Below are 23190 nucleotides of genomic sequence, written 5' to 3'. Positions count from 1 at the left end.
TGATCTTTGCAATTCCAACCCCAATCCCACACTCCAGCAACCCCAGACGCTCCCCAGTACCCTCAATAGCACCCCAGTAGCCCTCCAGCAGCCCCCCAGTATCTCCAGCAGCCCCCAGCTCCCCTGACCTTTGCAACTGCTCCCCCAATCCCACAGCCCAGCCCCGCAGATGCCCCCCAGTAGCACCCAGTCCCTCCAGATGCCGCCCAGTCCCTCCAGCAGCCACCAGCTGCCCTGACCTTTGCAACTGCTCTCCCAGTCCCACACCTCAGCTGCCCAGACGCCCCCCAGTACCCCCAGTAGCACCCAGTCCCTCCAGCCGCCCCCCAGTCCCTCCAGCAGCCCCCCCCGTGCCCGCCCCGCCCCGCGAGGCCCCGCCCCTCCCGTGAGGCCGCGGCGGGCGCGGGCGGCGGAGCGGCCCCGGCGGAGCCCGTGTGCGGGCCGGCCCGTGCTGCCTGCCGCCGCCGCCATGCTGGTGCCCATCTTCACGCTGAAGCTCAACCACAAGATCCTGCCCCGCATGGTGGCGCTGGGCCGGTTCGACGGGACGCACCCCTGCCTGGCGGCCGCCACGCAGGCGGGCAAGGTAACGGGGCGGCGCGGTGCCCGCCTGCCTCACGGGGCCGCGCCGAGCGGAGCGGGGCAGGGCCCGGCGGGGCGGCCGTGCCCCTCGGAGCGGCCGGGGCCCGCCGGGTGCTGCCGGGCCGCGCTCGGAGGGGGCTCAGGGCCCGGGGGCGGGGGCCGCTGAGGCCTGCCAGTTCCCCCCGAGCGCTGCGGCCTGCCGGCCCCCCTGTGCCCCCCCTCAGCGCTGCGGCCTGCCGGCCCCCCTGTGCCCCCCCCCCCCCATGCCCTGAGGCCTGACGGCCCCCCTGTGCCCCCCCCCCCAGCCCTGAGGCCTGACGGCCCCCCTGTGCCCCCCCCCCCAGCCCTGAGGCCTGACGGCCCCCCTGTGCCCGCCCCCCCCCCCAGCGCCCGCCCCCCCCCCCCAGCCCTGAGGCCTGACGGCCCCCCTGTGCCCCCCCCCCCCCCCCAGCGCCCCCCCCCCCCCCCCAGCGCCCGCCCCCCCCCCCCAGCCCTGAGGCCTGCCGGCCCCCCTGTGCCCCCCCCCCCCCCAGCCCTGAGGCCTGCCGGCCCCCCTGTGCCCCCCCCCCCCATGCCCTGAGGCCTGCCGGCCCCCCTGTGCCCCCCCAGGGTGGGGCAGCGGGAACGGGAAGGGTGAGGGGGGGCTGCGGAGGTTGCCTTGCAGGAGTAGAAATCCTTAGAAATCCTTGTGGGTGCTCGGCTGGAGCTGGGAATACAGGCAGCGGGGGGGTAACATACACCCGAACTAATAAAACATGGGTTGAAGCCTAAACCCACAGAGCCATTTAGGTTGCTGTAAATACAAACATGGCTGGGCTGTGATGTTTCTCAGCGTTGTTATTATTAATTTTATTTTGGAGCCTTTAGGAACTGCACGGAGCAAGGGCTCGTTCCCCGGACAGGCTGTACCGCCGTAACCCAAAGGCTGTTAAGCATAGTACTCTGTGTTTCTGCAGAGTGCACGGATGTGGCGCTTAGAGGCATGGTTTAGCGGTGGGCTTGGCGGCGCAGGGTTAGCGGTTGGCCTTGATGATCTTAAAGGTCTTTTCCACAACCTAAATGAATCTGTAATATCCTGTGATCCTCTGACTCTGCTCCTGGGAATTACAGTGACTGAACTTTGGCAAGTGAGAATTATCACAAGGCCCTTTTAAAATTAACCGCGTTCACCTGGCAGTGGAGGTGAGGAATAGGTGCCAGGTAAATTGTCCTAAATATTTGGGGGTTTTTGGTAACATTGTTACCAGCTGGATTAAATTGTTTAATTTGTTGTTCCCTCTGGTTTGGGGTTTTTTTTCGGCCTTACTCTGAAGACATGTTAGTTGCCATTTTCAGAAACAAAACAGCTGGCCAGAGCAGGGTTTTCCTGCGCTTCCCCTTTTTGCTGTAGTTTAAAGAATAACTGTCAGAATATTGTCAGCAAAACCTCCAGTCTTTTGTTCTCACTTTGGTTGAGTGAATGCCCTCCTTCCCCATCACCGTTATTATCCAAACAGTAGTCTTTAACGTTTGTATACAAACATATATGCCTTGTGATAATATTTATATCTTTGTTTTTACAGGTTTTTATTCATAACCCTCATGCCCGAGGACAGACAACAAGCACAAACCGGATGGTGCAAAGTAACCAAGATTCAGACATTTCTCTTCTCAACATTAACCAAGGGATCACTTGTCTAGCTTCAGGAGTGCTGAACCCTCAGCTTGGTTATGATTGTCTTCTGGTTGGAACACAGACTAATTTATTGGCTTACGATGTGTATAACAACTCAGATTTGTTTTACAAAGAGGCAAGTAAATTTAACTCTCTGCTTTTTTTAATATATTAGGTTTTTTCTTTTTTTTTATTTTAAAGATTGCAGTTTTTACATTACTTTGTCAATTAATTATGCTTCTGTTCTTTGCATTAGTGTATTCAAAACATTTTGCCTTTAGAATATCTGGAATATTAAAAAAAACCCAACAAATGCAATGTATGTCTTGTGTATGCACATGTGAGAGTAGATTTGCACAATATGTCAACATCACCTAGCAAGGCAAAATTTAAATTTAATAGGCATTCAGAGCTCAGCTAAATGGATAGTGAGAATGTTGGAAGCTCTTTTTTTGACTTGTGTACTCTGATGTCTTATTGTCTGCTGTTTCTTTTTGTTTTTCTGTAGGTTTCGGATGGAGCCAATGCAATAGTTCTTGGAAAGCTGGGAGATATTTCAGCTCCACTTGCTATTACTGGTGGAAACTGTGCCCTGCAGGGCTTTGATTATGAAGGAAATGACCTTTTTTGGACAGTAAGGCTATGCTTTTGATGTTACTACAAGAGTCTTTCAATGGTGCTCATTCCTCTTGCTTTTTTTAACGTGATAAGTACTAATTCAGTAATTATCTTTCTTAATTTATGTCAGACCTTGAACTGTGTTTTGGTCGTGTATTCAGTTCACTCAGGTGTTGCTTGAATGTTAATTATATTAGTTGTTCTGTTGTAGTTGAGATCATAAAAATAGTTTAGCTTCTGACAGCTGTCATCAGTATTGAGGATTGTCTTTCTCATTTTAGGTTACTGGAGACAACGTTCGGTCATTGGCACTGTGTGACTTTGATGGTGATGGCAAAACTGAGGTTTGTAAATGTTTACATGTGAATCCGACTGTTTTCACGGTCTTGTAGTGAAATGATAATGAAAAACCATGGGTTAGCAAACATGACTGACTGATATTACTGGTTAAAGTGATTCCTTCATGGAAGTTGTGCCTTTTTCAGACTCCAGTCTGGCAAAGACTTGCACAAATGCTCAGCCCATGTACAGGGAGCAGCACTGGTCTCTGGCACTACTTGGAGTCTGTAAAATGAGGTGTATCTGGACTCTTTACTGCATTCCTGCCTCGATTTGGTGAATAGATTGCTAGCTGTAATGGAAAACTTCTCACATTTTTCTTAACTACTCCAAGAGAAATACAATGAAATGCCTGTGGTCATCAGTTGCAAGGCATCTATTTCAGTGGTATTTCTTGAATGTGGTTATAAACACTTAAATTTCAGAGGAACAACTTGCAAGCATCTTACGTGTAAAAGTGAGCTTTTAAAAAGCTGTGCTGTGAAGAGCTTCACTTACAGTTGGTAAAATCAAGAAATCTGTCTTTGCTTCTGGTCCTCCTGTTTCTTCATAGTGACAGGGGGAAACAAAAAACTCTCTTCTGATTTAAAATTGAAGCTAACTTATAACAAGCATCTTGCTGATGAGATGAGACAAACAATAGGAAACAGCTGCCGTTCTGATCATGTAGACTGCAAGAAATGAAGTCATGTATTTGTATGGCATTCTATGTTGTAAATGTTCTTCCATCCGGAATGAATTGAGGGATCATGCTTATACATATGAATCTTGAAGAAAAGTAACAGCTTCCTTAGTGTGCGTCAGATGCTAGTCAATATGATGTTAAATCACTATGCTAAAACCACTTTTGTCATCTGTGTCTCAGTTTTAATCATAATTACTGAAGCTTTTCTGTTTGGTTCCCCGCTTGGCATGTGTAATTGTTACCCCAAATCTGGGTTCTTCACTCTGTGTGCAAGAGCCAATCCACACACTGAGTTGAGATGTTTGTTCATTGCCTGTCTGGGCAGAGATGGGTGCTAGGCGGTAATCCACAAAGCTAGCACACCTCTTAACACAGAGTGACGCTTTCTTTGTAGGCTTTGAACAATTGTTTACGATTATGGTGTAGTAACACTGAATTTTCCTTGGCTCTTACAAGCCTTATCTCCATTTAAAGGTACAGCGTTCTTTGTTTTCCCTGGCACGTTCTGTGAGGAGGGGGCTTTGTTAGTAGGGGTCCCTCTTTGCTCGAAGGTGGATCTTTTAGTATGATAATTAGGATAGTTCAGACATAGTTCCAGTAATTTTTTGTTTAGTCTCATTAACCATTTGGTTCTCCTTGAACTGAACTTGTTGTGCCCCAGCTTGACGGATGCATTTCTGTGTCTGTTTCTTCTCCCAAGGCCATGTTTTGGTAACTGTAAGGATTTCACTATTAAACTAACTGCAAAAAAGTTACTGTAAAAAACCCCACCAAAAAAACCCTCGTTTTTCAAATTCTTTCTTGTTTTTCGCTATAGATACTTACTTCCCCCCCCCCCTCATTCTTTTTTAAAATAAATAATTCTTGTGTCATAATGTTTATAGTGATATGTAAAGGACATCTACACTTTTTGTTTTTCTGTTATATAAATGCTGAACTGATAGAGATACTTTGCTTGATTGGGATCTTCAGGAAGTGAAAAAAAAAATCAGGTTTTCTAGTCAATTTCTCTATAGCTTCTTTTAGAGTGTGGTGGTTTTAATGTGCTGAGAGGTGGTTATAGAAAGTGGAGAGGGTGTATAAAGATTCAGAAATCAGGAAACTGATCTATGGCACTAATTGTAAATGTTTTGCACTAAGTGTTTTTTTTATTGTTTTGCTATTATTTTTTCTGCTTGAGCAAGTTTCATTCTCAGCAGCTGGTGTAATCTGATGCCACTTTGAGCTAAGCAGTTGGATGCATTATCCAACTAACTTACCCTGCCAGTTACCCGAGCATGCATTTGCTGAGATTTTTTTTTTAGTGTTCTTTTTAATCTTAATTGTCTAGGTGGGTTTTTTTTTATTTGTGGCTTTTTGCTTCTGGTTTAAAATTGAGGTTCTGAGAAAATGCACAGAAACATCTTTGCAAATCGTTGTTTATCACTTTGTGTCTTATCTGATAAGCGGGTGTGCTAGCTTCATTTCCGTTCTTCCCACCCCAGCAGAAATATGTCTATATTTAAAACTGACCAGTTTTAAAAAGTCATGAATATACTTCTGTCGTTTAGTAGCTAACAAAACTGATTTGTTGTGGTCACTGTCTTCCTCGGGATTTTGGATTGATACAGGTTATGTTCTCCTGTCTCACCAAAGACTTGGAGGGGGAGGAATCTTTTTCCTTGCTTTTTCAAGTTCCGGTCCAGTGGAATGAAAGTCACTGTGGTGGACAAGTTGGATCACAATAAATGAAAAAAACCCCAACATCTAGGCATCTTTGGGAAATGCAGCATCATCAGTAGTTGTTTTGGGATTCTGTGCTTTTAGTTACTCACTTTTAGCTGGTAGTTGCATCTTGTCAAGTAATCTGTACCTCTTACATATGTTATTTGTTGTAAATTATTTCAGTATCTACGGTTAAGCTTAGCCTGGTGTAGTTTACTTTGTCAAAATTTGAAACATCTTTACTTTGGAAGGAAAGAAGCCTTTAATCTTTGTAAAAATCCAACTTCCATATGGATTTGTGTCTATATTCTGCCAAGTAAAGATGGATGGTTCATTGGTTTCAGTGGGGAAAAGTACTACCGGGTTTTAAACTTTCATTTCTAATTCCGTTTGTCATTGATTTGCTGGATGACTTTGTGGGCAAGACACTAAGCAAATCTATTTCTTGGTTTCTCAGTTTGCGAAGTAGAAACTGTGAACTGTCACCATCTTTAGAAAATGCTTTTTCCACAGAGCTTCTTTTCAGTTAATGCCTTACACTGGCTCAACTAGGAAACAGGAAAAGAATGATAAAGGAATGAGAATGCAGAAGACCTGAGTCGGTGCTGATTTCCTATTTGTATGATCATTTACATCAGTTAAAGCTCATTTTACCCACGCTTTGCAGTACTGGCAGCAACCATTTAGGCTGGAGGAGCAGTGATGGTTTGATACTTGGATTCATTGGTTTTGATTTTTTTTTTTAAATGAGGGATGTTCAGTGCTGAGCAATGATTTTTTTTTTTTTTTCCCAGTTGTTTGCTCACAGGCCAGTAACTGGGAGTTGCTGGTTCTCTGAACCCATGTAATACAAGTTGGAACTGGGCTCCAAGTCTTCTGCTCCAACACAGGCAGCACAGTATTTTTGATGTATATAATTGCAGTTATGAGTTATAACACTAAATCTTTTACAGTAAGAAAAGAGCATATCCCTGATATTCCAAGTATCTTTTTTTTTATTCCTACCCCAGATATTTCACTGTGCTTTTGTAGAGTCTAGCTTGACAAAAAAATGTATAACTAATACTTGTTCAATGGGAGACTTCTGAAATCTTGTCTTGATAGATGGTACCTTTTATTCCACTGGCAACTTTTCATAGAGCTGTTAAAACCTCATCATTGCTGGACTTGGAATTTTTATTTGCCCTGTAGGTCCTAGAGTATGTCCTTTTTATTTCCGTGGCTTGAATAACTATTTTTGAGGTAGACTTTTTTTCTTTTTTTTTTTTTTTTTCTTTTTCCTAGCTTCTTGTTGGCTCTGAAGATTTTGACATCCGGGTGTTTAAAGAGGATGAGATTGTGGCAGAAATGTCAGAGACAGAGGTAAATTACTTCTACCTAATGTTTATTATAATTGCTGATGGAGCTGAAATTCTTGTGTATTGTCAAGCTTCTCTGGTTCAAATTTGTTGTGTAATTAAATATTACTTAACTACTTGGCACAGTATCTGCTAGAACTGCAAAAGTTTAATAATGTCTTTCATTATGCACAGGGTTTTTTGCTTTGTTTATTTACAAACCTTTCACCAGGTTCAGAAAAGTAACTATTGCTTGACTGAAAGTCACGGCCCTGTCCAAAGGTAATTAAGGTTACTGGATTGTGACTGAAGCTCTTCCTGCCTTCTGAGCGAAAGAATGGCTTTGACAGTTTTCCTCAAATGCATTGACACAATCTGACAAAGTAACTTGCCTCATGTATTCAGACAGTGCACAGCAGGGCAGGTGAGTGTTGCCTGGGCAAAACTGGAGGCTTAGTTTGCAACTGGAATTGCAAAGCCAGAGTTACGCATGTTGGCTGTATAAACAGGGCTGCAGTGCCTAAAGTAAGGTGTGGGGCAGATAGGTTTACAGAAGAATAAATGAAAAGTGTGGGTGTTGCTCTTCAGCTTGAGAAATGAGAGAAATCCCACTGTTAAATTTTGGTTGCTCGGAAGGGGGTAAAATACTGTTAGCATTGCATTTAGGAGTTTATTTTTAGTCTTCTCATGATGCTTCTGGGCCCAGGTTAGAGTAAGGACATGTTACAAACCCTTGTCCTTGAAGATCTGAGGTCTCCCTGCTGCCCAAGTTGGGGCTAAAAGGCTTAATTAGCTTTTAATCCACTTATGGAGAGCTATAAAAGACTAATCCAGGCAGTGTCCTAGGAAAGGAGGCTGTTGCTGTAGCTAGAATTAGAACTGGGCCTATAGTACATTTTGTTGTCTGTACAGTAGCCAGTCTGGAGTTACGTTGTGATTTCTAGTTAAAGGGAAGCTAAAGATCCATCACTATCATGTGTGATTTATTTTCAGATCCACAGTAGAATTGTTTTAATTTCACACCTGCAGAGGCTTAGGAGGCTTGATGGAATCCTACTGTTCTAATTTAAAAGCCAACAGCTGCACCTAAACCTTTTGTTTTAGGAAGGTCAGTTCGGGGAACAAAGGCTTTATACATTGTGCTTGTTTCGGAAGGCTTGAATAGTTTGCATTTGCTGTGTTTGATCACTTAGTCTGGTGAAACTGAAGCCATAGACTGTTGTGGTTCTTCAGTTTTTAAACAATTTGGTATAAAGGGAGTATTTGTACTTTTGTGAGTTTCTGACTGTTTCTGGATGTCTTCTGTCCTTACTGGGTGCATGCAATTTAGAGGATTTTGGTACTTGGGAAAGGCTTTGGAGAAGGTCATGAGAGGGAAGGATAAATGTTTGGAAAATGTTTTATGGTAAAAAAAAATAAAAAATCGAGCATAGTCAGCTGAGTTTAAGAAGTTGGTGAAAGATTTAATTTAAGGAAGTCTCCTCTGGTACATTGTACAAAAGACCAGACAGATGATTGAAATTTTGTCCTGATGTTAAAATCTCTAGTCTTAGTGCGTGATAAAAACAGCGTTTCCAAGCACTGAGAGCCTTAGCTCAGCGAAGAATCGTAAGGTCTTACGAGGAGTGAGAAACAGCTATGACTGAGTTAGGACTCTTGGGTATTTCCCTGGAGCCGTTACTTATTCAGGTAATACCTAGGCTGGTGTTCTAGTTGTGTTCCAAAGAAGTCAAACTGCGGGAGCTGTTAATTTTTATCTTGCTAATCTTGGACAAAGATTTTCCACCAATGATATCTCTAGGGCTTTCCCAACCCATGTGAAGTTGAACTCTTTGGCATCCTCAGCTCCTGAAGCTTCAGGAATGTTGTGTGTTTGGAGTAGGTTTTCAGTGATAATATGTTAGCACTGATGACCACAAGAATCCTCTGAGCAGTTGTGTTGCTGCTTGTGGTAGGAAATATTTGGTCAAAGTCCACAGTTTGAGGGCAGTTCTGCAATCCTTGCTGAAGTGTATCTTGACGCTGGCAACACAGCTTGTGTGAGGGAATCCTACAAGGCTTTTGGTGATTTCAGACTGATTTTTAAGAATAGTTACTTCAATACTCAATGCTTCCTACAATAAGCTTACTTAGCATTTAAGTATTGTGCAGTTCATATGATAGAGAGGTTGTATAGTCTGTTCTCTTACTTGAAGATGCTCAAGTTTTCACTCCTGTATCCTCTCTCTCTCCCTCCTTCCGCTTCACAAGACTGTTACTGCGCTTAGCCCCATGTATGGCAGTCGGTTCGGCTATGCTCTTTCCAATGGGACAGTCGGAGTTTATGACAAGACAGCCCGCTACTGGAGGATTAAGGTTAGTCCAGTGTTGGAATATCATCATGGAAAGCTTGAAGGCTGCCAGGAGATGGGGTACCAAATCTCAGGTCGTTCTGATGTAATCCTGCCTCTTTAGATGAATTTGAAATTTTTGGTTGAGTGTAGAACTTACTGTAATTTTGTTCTTACAAACTTCAAGCTTCAGCTTCGCGCACTTGTGTTCAAGCAACAGAGAAATTTGAGTTCACTGTTGGAAAACTCTCCTGGCTGTATTGTTGCTGAATCAATAAACTGTTTTTCAGAGACTGAGTTAATTTTGCATTGTCTGTGTTTGAAGCTAATTTTTCACATCAAGAGCAATTTGCTGCTGTAGCACATCATATTGGCAAGATCCTTTCCTGATGCTCATTTTAATATTCTTAATGTAACACAGATTAGAACGGTCTGTTTAATGGTATTAAGAGAAAGGATTCCTTGGGAGGTGACACGAAGAGGTTAATGGGTTTTCTCAGTGGTGTCAGTTTATGATGATGTTGAAGCCCTGATTATTCCCCCTGCCCCTCCCCTGAGAATTTGGCTTTTTACTCTTTGTTTTTGTGAGTTCTCATCATCTGCTTGGATGAAAATGTATTTAAGGGAAAGATCAGGTTCTTTGAGAGCAGTGGACTAGACTAGTAATGCAAGGACTAAGATTTCAGATGTGTCTGTGACCTTAGAGACAGTGATGCTCCAGCTTCCTAGCCTCTTATTCCCATGTCTTGCATGTGTCAGGCATGTGCCATTGAACAAACATACCCAGACTTAATTTGTTCTTTTTTTTTCTGTCCTCAGTCTAAAAACCACGCCATGAGCATACATGCATTTGACCTGAACTCCGACGGTGTGTGTGAGCTGATCACTGGCTGGTCCAATGGGAAGGTGAGTTTACTCAGGGCGGGGGTGGGGAATGAGGAGCTGTAAATCTGGAAGCTGTGTTTGTACAAGGCTGCTAAACAGTCTGAAGGAGAACAACCAAAAAGTTAAAAAGACTGATGAAGACTGAACGCTGAAGAACTATTGCAGTCAACCTAGTTTGGCTGGTGAATGCCGTGCCAAGTGCAAGATCAGAGAAAAGCTGCTTCCTCTGCTTAGCTCAGTCAATTGCTAAGGTGTAGTAACTTGTTTCTGTGGTAGCAGAGGCCATATGCCACATCGTAGGGCTCGAGTGTCTCTTTTCAGCTGTGTCTTGAGGATGTGCTAATAATCCTCTGCAATGTTTCCTGAATGTTCTCAGGCTACAGGGAAGGCAAAGCAGTTATGTAACAGGAGAGCAGCGTCAGTCCTGACTATGGCAGGATTAATCGCGCGTTACTTAATTTTATGTAAAGACATTCTATACAGCTCAGTCGTAGACTCTTAAGCCTGTTGCTTGATATTCCCCTTTGCCAGAAATGACTGTTCTAGCTGCCAAATCTCTCCTGGACACAGCTTGCCAGTTTGTTTTTTTTTAAAGCTATACTTTCTTCTTCACACCTTTCATCACTGTCATTAGCCTGAGGGAATTTAATTAACTTCATATCAGCTTGGCAGTCTAGGGCCTAGGTATGTTGTAACTTATGTTGGATTAGGTGTATAACACTGTTAACAAGAGAATCTCTCCTTGCATTACCTTCTCCCTGCCCCCCCGTACTTTTCCGCTGGCAATTTTTACCCTGCTTGTTGGTCTGAAACAGTCCCTAGCTCCTAGAAAGTGTGGTGCTGGGTCCTGTGCTTTGGAAAAGCCACACTGCACAGAACTGAGTCCCCCTTGCCACTCTTTTCCAATGAAAGATAATTAAAAGTTGTGGCATTTGTGTATAGAAATAATTCACCGCACAAGGGCTGGAGCTAAGAGGAGAGGCTGTAAATACCGCATTAAGTTTATTTCTGGTTTTCAGTCCCTTCATTGCTGCACTCATGTGCATAACGTTCCCAGTGCAGACTTGCAGTAGTCCCTTTCTTTCCTCCCTCTTGTTTGTAACTTAGGGAAGCACCTCTGAAGAGCAGGTCCTTCTAGCTGAGGCTGTCTAGAGGTCGTTTCTCGATGGTATTTTTCTCATGTGTGGTGTGCTGATCAGCAGAGCTGCAAGTTCACCTGCAATTCTGTGAGCGGAGCTGGCTTTTGGTTAACAGCTCAGAGTAGGGCATGGCATGTATTTTGGAGTTAGCTTTCCTGTTCATGCTGTGCCTTGGAACTCTGTGTTGTTCCAGGTTGATGCACGCAGTGACCGAACTGGGGAAGTCATCTTTAAGGACAACTTTGCTTCCTCAATTGCAGGAGTGGTGGAGGGGGATTACAGAATGGATGGGAGCACCCAGTTAATCTGTTGTTCAGTTGATGGTGAAGGTAAGAGCATTGTTCAGGATATTCATTTAATACATAGTAACATGAGGCACATCACATCATCTCAGATCAGCTAAACATTTTTTTGGTTCCATAGTAATTTTCGCGTGACAAATTCCCTTCGCTTTACGCGAAGTTAAGGGAATTTTGAGTTACGCTATCTGCAAACAGGATTTTGAATATTGCCTTCTCTCTGATAATCAGTGTGTGTTTTATTATGATCCAAGAAGCTGTCAAAATTCATTTTTGTAATGGAAGAAGTCCCATCCTAACAATGCAAAGAGAACTATATCCAGTATATTCAGACAACATTATTATAGATGAAAGTATAGGAAATCCTTTTTTCCTATATGTGGTAGTTCTTTGGTCACTTTACAGTGGGTAAAGGTGTTCAGAGAGCTAAGGGGGTCCATGTCTGGGTTTTCTGAAGATGGATAGTTTTTGTATTAGAAATGTTAGATGTTAACAGCTTTTTGTTTACTTGAAGGTGCTATCCTGAGACTGGAAAACTGGTGGATTTGTCCCACCATACATTCAAGTCAGCCCTGGTTACTGTGAGTGGGAGCAAATGCCATCACAGGTTATTTAAATAGGCTCAGCATGAATTTACAGGGATGGCTCCAGGAAAGACACTGGTGTGATTATCCGACTGTTTGGCGTCAGTGGCCTGAGACAAGCAGGTCTGGCACAATCCATTTGGAACAAAAGCCTGTCCTTGTTAAATGGCACAGTGTTTTGCTGTCTGTCTTAATCACAGGCTGCATGGATTTGCTGCGCTTGGGCTTTAGCATATAAACCTTTTCCCCATACTTACAGAAGGGGAATATTGTACACAGTTCTGAAGATACCTTGTCCTAGCAGAGCTGCGTAGGCTAACATCACTGAACATGATCATCCTTTTCTGATGGGTCCATCATAAACAAACCTCGGCAGGATGGGAATCCCTTTAGGCTGGAGCCTTTAGCTGTTACTGAATAGTCATAGCCCTATTGTTGGGGTTATATGGTGGTGTGGTTTAACCCCAGTGGCAACTCAGTACCATGCAGCTGCTTGCTTGCTCCTCTCCCACTTCAGCAGGATGGTAAAAGCGTTGAGAACAATTTAATAATTGAAATAGAATAAGATGATGATGATAATGAAAAGGAGAGAAATAAAATCCAAAGGGAAGGGAAAAAACAAGTGATGCACAGTACAGTTGCTTACCACCTGCTGACCAATGCCCAGCCAGCCCCCAACCAGCAATCAGCAGGCCCTGGCCACCCCCCCCCCCCCCCCCCCCAGTTTATATACAGAGTGTGATGTCCCATGGTGTGGAACAGCCCTTTGGCCAGTTCGGGTCAGCTCTCCTGGCTGTCCCCTCTCCCAGTTTCTTGTGCCCCTCCAGCTTTCTTAGGCTGACAGGGCCTGAGAAACTGAAAAGGCCCTGACTTAGTACATAACATTACCAAACAACAAGTAAAAACATCAGTGTGCTATCAACATTGTTTTCACACCAAATCCAAAACACAGCACTGCACCTGCTACTAAGAAGAAAATTAACTCCATCCCAGCCGAGAGCAGGACATACGGACAATGCATTCTCGGAGCCCTTGTCAATAGAGTTCTGTTTGGGGCCAGCATCCTTTCAAGTGAGGTGGTGTTCTGTGTTTCAGTGTATTTTCTGCCTTGTTCTCCTTTAAAGTGAATAATTCACTCAGAAATAACAAAATGGGTCCTTTTGTTGGGAGGACGGTGTGCATGCTGACTGCTTTTCAAGTTCCCTGCAACTGTCTACAGGGCAGCAGTGATACGCAGTCAGGCAGCATGTGCTTTGTAGGTGTAAGATTTTTGTCCCTGGCTTTCACTGTCAGCTGCAATCAGAGCACAGAGCCCTAGAGCAAAATGGAAGTTTATAGCAAGTGTGTTGGTCTCATCTGTTCGGCTCTTCTGTCTCCACAGGCAGGTGGAGGTATTTGCATAACCGTGCTCTGCTGGGCTGCTGGGACACAGGTCTTACCCCCTCTTGAAGTGATGTGTCTCTTGATTTGGGGAAAAACTGATGTGGGTAAATCTTTTTTACTGGTTGATTGACAGTGACTTACAGTCACTTCCAGACAGCAGCAATTCCTCTGACCAGCTGTAGAAGTCCAGGTACACATTTTATTAATTTTGCATAATTGCAAACTTGCCTAAGCACCTGAAAGAATGACTTAAGTGGGAATCCTCTCACAAAAGGCCTGGGTGCTCCACTTGTCTGGCCAGGTGAAGACAGCTTAAAGACAGGTTGGAAATTCAACTTTTTTTAATTATGCGGTTCTCTTGTCCTGATCATCAGGAAAGTCAGAGCCTCTGTGGGTATAAATCAATACTCAGTTTTTCAGCTGAATGGTACCAGCTGAAGACCAGAACTAGTGTTTGCTGCTGAGGAGGTGGTACAGGGCGGGTCTTATTACGAAAACTAAATTTCAGAGAGGCTGTGAAAGGCTTTGAAATTGCCTGTTGCTTTTAATTTTTTTTTCCTGTACAGTCCGAGGCTATCTGCCAGGAGGTGAGGAGATGAAAGGAAATCTAATGGATACAAGTGCTGAGCAGGATGTGATCCGAGAACTTAGTCAAAAGAAACAAAATCTGCTGCTGGAATTAAGAAATTATGAGGAAAATGCAAAGGTACTACTTAAATAATGTGTAGGGCCCAAACACACTTTCCTATTGCTATAAATCCGGAGTAATCTGGGACGAGGTTGCGGGGCGGTCCAGACAAGTCAGAACTGTAACCTGTTAGGATGTGGTGAGGTTGTTTACTGGGGTTCCTGCTTCTGCATCTGGCTTGCTCCTTGTGCAGGTTCAGAACTTGCTTTTTGTATTGTAATATGTGACACTTTCCTTGCTCCTTTGCCTTTCCAGAGCCGTTGTGTTTGGAGCTGGATTCTCTTCAGCCCTCTGCTTTGGCTTATGGCTGCAAATTGTAATTTTCAATGCATAAGCCAACTTGGGGGTCAGAAGGGCTTGTACCAGAACATCGGGTAATGGGGTGAGAGCTGGGAGCACTGCCAGGGTGTAGGAAGCGCACTTCTGGCTTGATGGTGAACGTGCAGAAATAAAGAGCTTCAAAAAATAGTCTGAGGAAAGCACAAATTCATATTTGAACAGTAAATTACGACCATAGCAGAAGCATGAGATTATATAAGCTTGTGCTTAAAATTGAATGTATGTTAAGTGCTTTTCTGACTAAAGATTTGAGTACAGAGCTGAGCTCCATTGAAAATAAAACACTTGAACAAATAGTAGCACAAGTATCCACAGCTCCATGCCTTATCCAACCACTGTTCATAGCTATGTGAAGTGTCTGGGAAGTGCTGTAAGCTCCTGCAAGAAAAGAGAACTGACTTACACATATGTTTTCTAAGTTGCTTGAATGAAAATCTTGAGGTTCTAATACTAAAGGGTATGTGTTTTGCAACAGGCTGAACTGAACGCTCAGTTGAAGGAAGCTGATGGGCAGAGAGGTGTGATTCCAGCCAACACCCAACTCCAGACAGCCCTCTCAGTTAATCTAGGCTCTGACAGCCAGTCTGCCCATGTGGAGCTGTGCATTTCCACCACAAATGGTGAGTGGTAGCCTGCAACCATTGACATTCATTTCATGTAAATTCATGCAAACATTTAGTTATATTTAGCTGATGATTTGCCTGTCTCCCCTTTATCGTCTGTAATGTCCCCTTTGTGGTTGCTTTCCTTGCACAGAGTTTTGAATCAAGCTGCATTCCTTTGATGGGTCTCAGGGGGGAGGAGTTTGATGCAATGTGTGTCTTGTTATGTGTTATTTTCTAAGGCAATGAACATTTAACTGTATGAAATGAGACTTGGTGGCCCTGCAGTGCCCCTTATGTTGACTCTAACTTACAGCTGTGTTAGTGAGGCTGTTGTACGAATGCAGCTGGCTTTGTATGCAAAAGTGGAACTACCCCAAGATAGTAAATTCACCCAGCACTGGGCGTGCTGAGGATGCAGTCGGGTCCAGATGTGGTACTGCTGGTCATCTGGGGTATTTTAACAATTCGGAGGAGGGGTGTAAAGGGTTGACTGTGCTCAATTCTGAAAACAGTGGTGGTTTGTTGCCAGAGGACAGCTGTTAATTTAGGAACTGCTTTTTCTTCCTGTTGCTAAGACACAATCATCCGTGCGGTGCTGATCTTTGCTGAGGGCATATTTGAAGGAGAGAGCCACGTGGTACACCCCAGTTTCCAGAGCCTCTCGGGCTGTGTTCGAGTTCCCCTAACTCCACCCAAAGATGTCCCTGTGGATTTGCACATCAAAGCCTTTGTGGGTTACAGGAACAGGTGAGTTTTGTCTTGTGATCTCTGCTGGTCTCCAGAACTAACTGTGTGACCAGTAAACAGCCATGATGTGGCTTCGTACTTGTCCCATGGGAAGTGCACTGTTACTTCCCTGGTGCCCTGCTTCTCTGTGTTACTGGAAGGGTAGCTGGAATGCTTTCTTAAGAACACTGTTGCACCTGTGATGCTGAGCTCTTCTCCAGACAAAGTCTGAATGCGCTGGAGTCACTGGGACTTATTGTGCTCTAGCTCTGCCTTTAGGGGAGCAGTGAGCATTTCTTGTCTGGGGAATGCCTTATTGTGGGTCTCCGAAGGGAATCAAGAGAGGCAGAGGCTGTATCCAGGCTGTCTGCTCTAAGTGGCTGCCTCTCCAGGTCCTGAGTGGTGGCTGCTCTGGCTGAAGTACTTGAGCAAGCCTGTAGTCTTTCAAGCTATAAAGTAACCCTGAACCTATTTGTCTTCAGGGCAAATAGAAAGTAGCGTATGCTTGATTTCAAGACACACTTTTCTAGTTTCCCACAGAAATAAAATGTCTTTTCATGTACACTTAAGAACAACTTTCTCCCTGCTCACATCTGTCAGAACTGGCGGTGCCCCAGGAAGCAGCATCCTTTCCCTGAACAGGGAGGCCTATTTTGACAGCTAGCCAGCAACTGCAGAAAGAAAGTATGGGACTGAATTCCCTTCTTATTTTCTCAATTTCTCTTTGTTATTGCTTTTAATAAGAATTCATTGAACCTGTAAAGAAAATATCCAGTCACATAATAAAATTGTAAATGTGTTAGCTTAGAGAATATATTTCATTGTAAGGATTATGGAAAATGTAAGCCATGAGGAGGAATCATTCAACCTCATGATGTGATAAGCCTGGAATTTCCAAGTTCCAGTATTTTTTCCTGGGAAACAGTAAGCAGCTGATTATGTAGCTGGAAGCTGCTGATGTCAATAGCCAGCTAAAAAAGAACCAGGAACCATTGCAGTAGGTGAATCCCTGATATGTTAGTAACTGTCTCTATTTTTCCTTTGGAATGCTTCCAGCACGCAGTTCCATGTATTTGAGTTGACAAGACAGCTTCCCCGCTTTTCAATGTATGCCCTGAGCAGCCCGGACTCGGCCCCGGAGCCCCTGAGCTTTGTTAACTGTACAACGAATGAGAGGCCGCAAAGGGTTAGTTTCTGCTCTGCTTCCTATTTTCCAGTCCTGCGTAGGTGGAGGGTTTGAAATTAGCTTGAGATATTCAACAGCAAAGGGAGAATTTGCAGTGAACTGCACTGCTGGCTTTTGGAGTCAGTGTATTTCAACTTGACTCTGCTTTTTTTCCTTCTTTCAAAGATGCCTCAGTTGTGGCAGGAACTAATGGCCTGAGATGATGAGGCGTTTCAGATACTGCGTTCCTTGCTGAGGGATAGTTGATGGAATGTGGCAGGAGCCCTGTAGTGAGGGACGAATATTGTAAACGAGCAGAGAACAGGAATGAGGCAGTGCAGTGCCCAGATAATGGCTCAGTTTCACAACAGATGAGCAGCAGTGCGGTAGCTTTTGTTCTAAAAGATCTGAATAGTGGGATTGCAGTAATTGGAGCTGGTCATTTCCCTCGTAACTGTAGGGCTCTGCCATATTTACATGGCCTTTACTGCATTAAATGCCAAGGCAAAACACAAGATGAACCAAAACTTTAACTTCTTGCAGTACAACCAAGCCTTGTTCCCAGGTTTCTCTGGTCTCAAGGCCTGGGCTTAGCTTGTCACTTTGAGCTGTGTCTCTGGTTGTTGGATTTTGTTTTCTTAAGAATATTGAGCTTTGGAGCAAGGATTCAACTGTCCTTACTCTAACAAGTTTGAGAGATGGATTTAGGGGATGAAACTTGGTAAATGAGATTTCCAAGGTACCCTGAACAGAGTGCCTTGGTGCATATCACATGCAGGGATGTTGCGTGCTTCTCCAGGCTTTCCACACAGTTGATGGCTGATGCTCTTCATTTTATTTTTGCAAGATTGTTATGTGGCTGAATCAGAGTTTCTTGCTGCCAGAGGATGCTGAGTTTCAGAGCGCTCCCTTTCAGGTTTGCTTCACTTCCCTTCGTAATGCAGGTCAACTCTGCATCAAAATCAAGGCTGGTGGAGATGTGAGTATCTTCATGGACAAGGGGAACACCCGTTTTATTATACTCTGGTAAAACTTAGGGGTTGTGCCAATCTGAGGCAGTAAAAATGGTGACTGAACAGGCAGAGAAAATACTTATGTTTTTGGAAACTTTTGGGTCTGTTTACTGTTAGTAGGTAAAATTCCAGGCCTGTTACTGAAGGAAACTGCTTAGCCTACAGATCTGTAGGAAGGTGTTTGTTCCCACACAGGGTGGTTTCGGGGAGCTACGATTTGAGGCACAAAGGCTGCCTGTAACTTTTGTGCTGGTCCTGTGTGCACAGATGCCTCTTCCCAAGGCCTGAATAAAAGCTCCTTGGAAATCAGTGTCTCCTTATCTACTAAAAGCCATAGAGCTTGCTCATGCATCAATTTTTGCCTCTTGATAGTGAACTGCTTTGAGCCTGGGTAACTGTTTGAGAGTCAGTCCTGCTGGGCAGTTGTGGGAGACGTTTTGGCATGGAAGAGCGATGAACTGCTTGCTTTCCTTTCTGACAGATCTCCATCAACACGGATGATATTGATCTAGCTGGTGACATTATCCAGTCAATGGCCTCCTTTCTGGCTATTGAAGATTTGCAGGTGGAAGCAGATTTCCCTGTGTACTTTGAGGAGCTGCGGAAAGTACTGGTCAAGGTGAGGAGGTATGGGGTGTTTCTGAATTGGCAGCTAGGCAGTCACTGGGGGCATTTGAACTAGAGGATCTCTAAACTGCTGTATCTTTGGGGAACTCAGCCAGTGATGGCTTGCTCTGTCTTCTGTGCAAAGGACAATGGGACACCCTCGGCTCTCTGTTTATTCTTCGTTCTGTAGAACAGGCCATTGGTCCCAGCAGTTGATTGTTTAAAATAATGTAAATATCTTGTCTGGGAGACAGAGCTGTGGGTTTGGGTCAGGGTCTAAGGTGTGTGTTTCAGCCTGATCGCCCCCTTCCTGGGGCAGGGTACTACTCTGGCAGCCAGGGGAAAGGGAATGGGCCCAGGGATGCCGGTTGGGTAAGTTGGGATGTTATTTCCTATTACACGGGGCCAGGGTTTACCTTGGACAATTACCTGTATGCCCAGAGTGCTGGGGGCCCTTTCTCCTGACTGTCTGCCTTGGACAGGTGGATGAATACCATGCAGTGAATCAGAGGCTCACTGCCGACATGGCTGAACACTCCAGCCTCATCCGCAGCATGCTGGTTCAGGCGGAAGATGCACGACTCCTGGGAGACATGTGAGTGGTGGCTGCTTAGCTTGACTGTGCTGGTTTTAGAATGGCCAGTCTTTGCTTTTCAGGCAGAAAAGAGCACAAAACCCCCATGTGTGCTATAGGGGTTGCCTAGTAACAGCTCTGGATGTAGAATTGGTAGCTTTGCTGGGTCCATCATGAGCTCTCCTTGAGCCTTGCCTTGCTCTTTAGGTGGAAAACCCGTCTGGGAAAGGCAAAAGGGCAAGGTTAGGTATTTGACATAGAGCTGGTAGTGTGAGTCAACCTCGAGATGGCAAGATATATTAGCAAAGATACATTAAAGGAAGAAGGCAGTAAAAGCTGTTTGTGGTGTGTGAACTTTTGAGAACCCCAAGAAAGAAATTTTAGGTGTAGTCTTCACTCTTAATGGGCTGTGTTCTGTTAATGCCCTGTCTTTACTGGAAAGAGCAGCAGTAAAGAGGTCCAAATTGCTGCAGAGCAGTGTTACTTTCACTGGGGAAAGTGGCACCTCCTCTGGGTTGCTGGATAAAATAACTGCAAAAATAGACCTTCTTACCCACCCCAAAATGAGTATAACCAACATGTCTAGACAAGTCTGTTGTCTTGTAGCTAGCAGATACATGATTAACCCTGGTGGCCATCACAACCATGTATCACTTTTATATTGACAAACTAGGAATTACTTTCTTGTCTCCAGAGATGCAAATAACTGGATTGATTGTTCCCCCAGGAAAAGCATGAAGACACGGTACGTTGAGCTGTATGATCTGAACAGAGATTTAATAAATCAATACAAAATTCGCTGCCACAATCACACGGAGCTGTTGAATAATCTGAAAGCTGTGAATCAGGCAATCCAGAGGGCCGGGCGGTTACGTGGTAAGTATTGTGCATTTGGAGGGGACGGGGAGGCTGGGACCCCAGTGAGGCAGATAAGGTGTGTCTTGGAGGCACCTGGGTTAGTTAAGTGACTTCAGGCTTTTTGGCCTGAAACTAAATTAGTAAGTAGAAGTAACCTTTAACTTCACAGTCATAGCCAATTGCCTGTGACAGTCACCTGTGAGTATTCAGCATCATCTGAGATCACAGTTTTAGAGAATAGGTCAAAGCAGTTTCCAGCTTTCTGAATGGTATAGAAATGGCTAGTTTTGTTGAACACCATTTAAAAACCATTTTTAAAGTAGTGTTTCAGTTCTTAATTTATAATTCTACTTCTAAAAAACCCCAGCAACTTAAGCAGGGCTGTTTATATTATTAGTTCTGTGAGTCTTTGGGCAGGAGGTGTGTTTTTGTCTGTATAGCATTCCCCTTTCAATAAGTCATTTAAGCTCTCCTGTAATAGAGCTACAGATGATGATTCTTTAAAGAAAGGATTTTATTTACATATTAGGAGAAAAGGTGGCATTTCACTGTGTGTTTAAAAAATATTTGAAAGAACCCCCTAAATTCTGTGACTAGGTCAATAAGTATTTTTACCACTTTCTTAGTAACTGAAGTGTGTGTTCTTTTCTTTCCTTTTTTTGTCTTTACAGTCGGCAAACCTAAAACACAAGTGATCAGCGCTTGCCGGGATGCAATAAGAAGCAACAACCTTAACATGCTGTTCAAAATAATGCGTGTGGGAACAGCCTCTTCTTAAAATGGCTGGAGGAGCAGCAGCTGCGCAGAGGCAGTGTTTCCATGCAGCGGGCAGATAACAGACCAGTAATGATGAGCGGTTCGTTCAGTCCCCCGCTCCACTGTAGGGCGAAGTGATTGCAAAGGTAGCATTTTAGTTAAGCCTTCAGGTGAGAAATGTTACTACGCAGGCCAAAGGTTCGTGAAGAAAGCATCAAAGTTGAAGTGTAGATGTGCTATTTACGCAAGACAGAGGTGTAATATTGCAACAATTATTTTTCTTACAGTAACTTAATATTTTAATATATTTTGTAGGTCAGGCATTGTCCTTTTCCGTTAAAACATAGACTGCTTTGGTTTTGTTCTGATTTAGTTGGGGAGATGCGTACGGTTAGGTTTTGTTCAACGAATAAAACCAACCCCAAACAAAGCACTTTCCTGGTTTTGCTGCATAGTCTCTGTGCATGTGAAGCACTTAAACTCTCTGTGTCAGAGGATTCCGGGTTTCCTTGCAGGGGTGTGCTGCTTTCTAGGTGAACTGCAACTCGGGGCACTAGAAGCACCAAAGGGATAACATCTCCTTGCTGGCTTTTAAGCCAGAAGATCTTTGAAAGCCATCCAGTTCCACACTCCACACAGGTAGGAAGTGGTCCGTTCCATATCCGACAGGCTCTCTGCACCTGGATTGCAGGAGGTTTTGCTTCCAGCTGGTTCTGTGCTGCTGTTGGAAAAAACCACAGATACTGAGGTGGGCAAGGGTGCATTTCAGGAACAACAAAAACAAACAACATGCCCAAGCTTGATGCATACTTACGAAGAGCTGGCAGTACTTAATGGAATTAGACAAAGAAGGTATTGAAAAATATCTCTGCTCTTGGCTCAAACCTGTTTATTAATTGTGGGATCTCTTAGAATTGGATTAAAATATTACGGTAAGGCTCTATCTTAGATCTAAAGATATTTTAGAACCTTTGCCAAAGCAAATTTCTTCTAGAAGCTAAAAATACCATGTGCAGGATGGAGGTTGGGCCCCAGTGCTCCTGGCTCCCGCGCCATTCATCACATTCACCACCGCATGGGTTGGGGTGGGCAACGCCGGCAGGGAGGAGACGGGCCACCTCTGTGAGCGAAGCCTTGGGTAGCTTCTGGGCACTGTCACGAGTAAGTGTGTCCTGTAACTGGCTCTTACTTGCTGCTGCTGCATGGAAGCCAGCAGCCCACTGTTCGTCACAGAGCAGCTGGTGAGCGTGCAGCCAGCTGAATGGGGAATGTAATTCTTGCGGTGTGGTTTAATCCCCCGAATGGCCCCTTGCCCATGTTTTGGTCCCTTCGATACGGAGGACTGCAGTGCCAGCAGCACAGATCTCTGTCACTTCAAACCTGCAGCAGCCGGAGCTCATTTGAATCCTTTTAAGAATCTGGTTGTTAGTCAAATCAAGTTCCTTGGTAAAAGGGTGGTGAGCCACCCATGCTGTTCTAAGCAAGTGAGCTCTAAGGGTTTGATTATGGAACAGTCTCCTGGCATAAGTGCTGGGCTTTCTGCTACCTGCTGTACCTGTTCCCACTGTTTCAACCTCCTGTTCTTTAAGTTCAAAATCCTAATGCTTGCTCGCTTATGTTTATGTAGCCTGTTCAATGATAAGAGAGTGGCTGTGATCAGAAAGCAGCTTTCCCGTCAGCGTCCAGGGCATCCAGTCCCAGCTCTGTTCTGCTCTTGGCAGCAAGGTCAGTTCTTTGGTCACAGTCCAGACCTCTGATAAGGATGATTTTCCCCGGCTAAGTTTCTGACAAGAAATTTGTCATTTATTTTCCTGTAAAAGCCACTTTTATCTTTGCCAAATGTAAAATCCACGTCCCGTAAGCTGGTGCTAGCAGGTTTGCAGTTGCCTGTTGAAATAAAGCAGCCCTCGGCTGGTGTGCAGCAGCAAGCTGACCCTACACCAGGAGACCAGTGGCAAACGGTCCCCGTGGGTACAATTCAGCCCAGGACTCATGCCCAGTGATTCTGGTCTTGGGTGCGGGAGGGGAGCTGGTCACAGCAGGTAAAGCTGCTGGTGAAGGACAGAACAACCTCTGAAACCACACTGGTAGGGCTGCACGGTGCTACAAATTCACAGGCAAGGCTGCTCGCGTGGCACCGCACCTTGGTATCACTGTCCTGCCCCGCTGGGGCACTTCGGTGCCTGCCTGAAACACCAGCCTGGGCTGGAGCCTTCCTCATGCAGCCCCTTTGCGTCCTGGGCTCCGCACCTGCTGGAGAGGGATCGATGTAGCAGTGATTTTCAATGTCCTAATTCAAGTTCCAGTTTGGAGTTTTAACA

The 23190-nt window shown here is 44.7% G+C and overlaps 1 protein-coding gene across 2 annotated transcripts in view; it reads left to right on the top strand.

Annotated features, from left to right (window-relative positions):
* Positions 1 to 381: 381 nt before the first annotated feature.
* Positions 382 to 23190, top strand: part of BBS2 (Bardet-Biedl syndrome 2) — a 28379-nt gene continuing 5570 nt past the window's right edge. For both annotated transcript variants that reach the window (XM_037409584.1, XM_037409583.1), the window contains exons 1-17: positions 382 to 586; positions 2145 to 2372; positions 2745 to 2870; positions 3136 to 3198; positions 6867 to 6944; positions 9170 to 9274; positions 10069 to 10155; positions 11467 to 11602; positions 14106 to 14245; positions 15042 to 15186; positions 15747 to 15918; positions 16954 to 17083; positions 17910 to 18041; positions 18557 to 18694; positions 19164 to 19276; positions 19983 to 20131; positions 20785 to 22594. In XM_037409584.1, coding sequence (XP_037265481.1) covers positions 470 to 586; positions 2145 to 2372; positions 2745 to 2870; positions 3136 to 3198; positions 6867 to 6944; positions 9170 to 9274; positions 10069 to 10155; positions 11467 to 11602; positions 14106 to 14245; positions 15042 to 15186; positions 15747 to 15918; positions 16954 to 17083; positions 17910 to 18041; positions 18557 to 18694; positions 19164 to 19276; positions 19983 to 20131; positions 20785 to 20891 — 2166 coding nt within the window. In that variant the 5' untranslated portion in view covers positions 382 to 469 and the 3' untranslated portion in view covers positions 20892 to 22594. The remainder of the gene's footprint in view (positions 587 to 2144; positions 2373 to 2744; positions 2871 to 3135; positions 3199 to 6866; positions 6945 to 9169; positions 9275 to 10068; positions 10156 to 11466; positions 11603 to 14105; positions 14246 to 15041; positions 15187 to 15746; positions 15919 to 16953; positions 17084 to 17909; positions 18042 to 18556; positions 18695 to 19163; positions 19277 to 19982; positions 20132 to 20784; positions 22595 to 23190) is intronic.

Source organism: Falco rusticolus, chromosome 15 (genome assembly GCF_015220075.1).
Source record: "Falco rusticolus isolate bFalRus1 chromosome 15, bFalRus1.pri, whole genome shotgun sequence".
Taxonomy (NCBI): Eukaryota; Metazoa; Chordata; class Aves; order Falconiformes; family Falconidae; genus Falco; species Falco rusticolus.
Note: the sequence above shows the minus strand (reverse complement) of the source record. Positions and strands in the feature narration are given on the sequence as shown.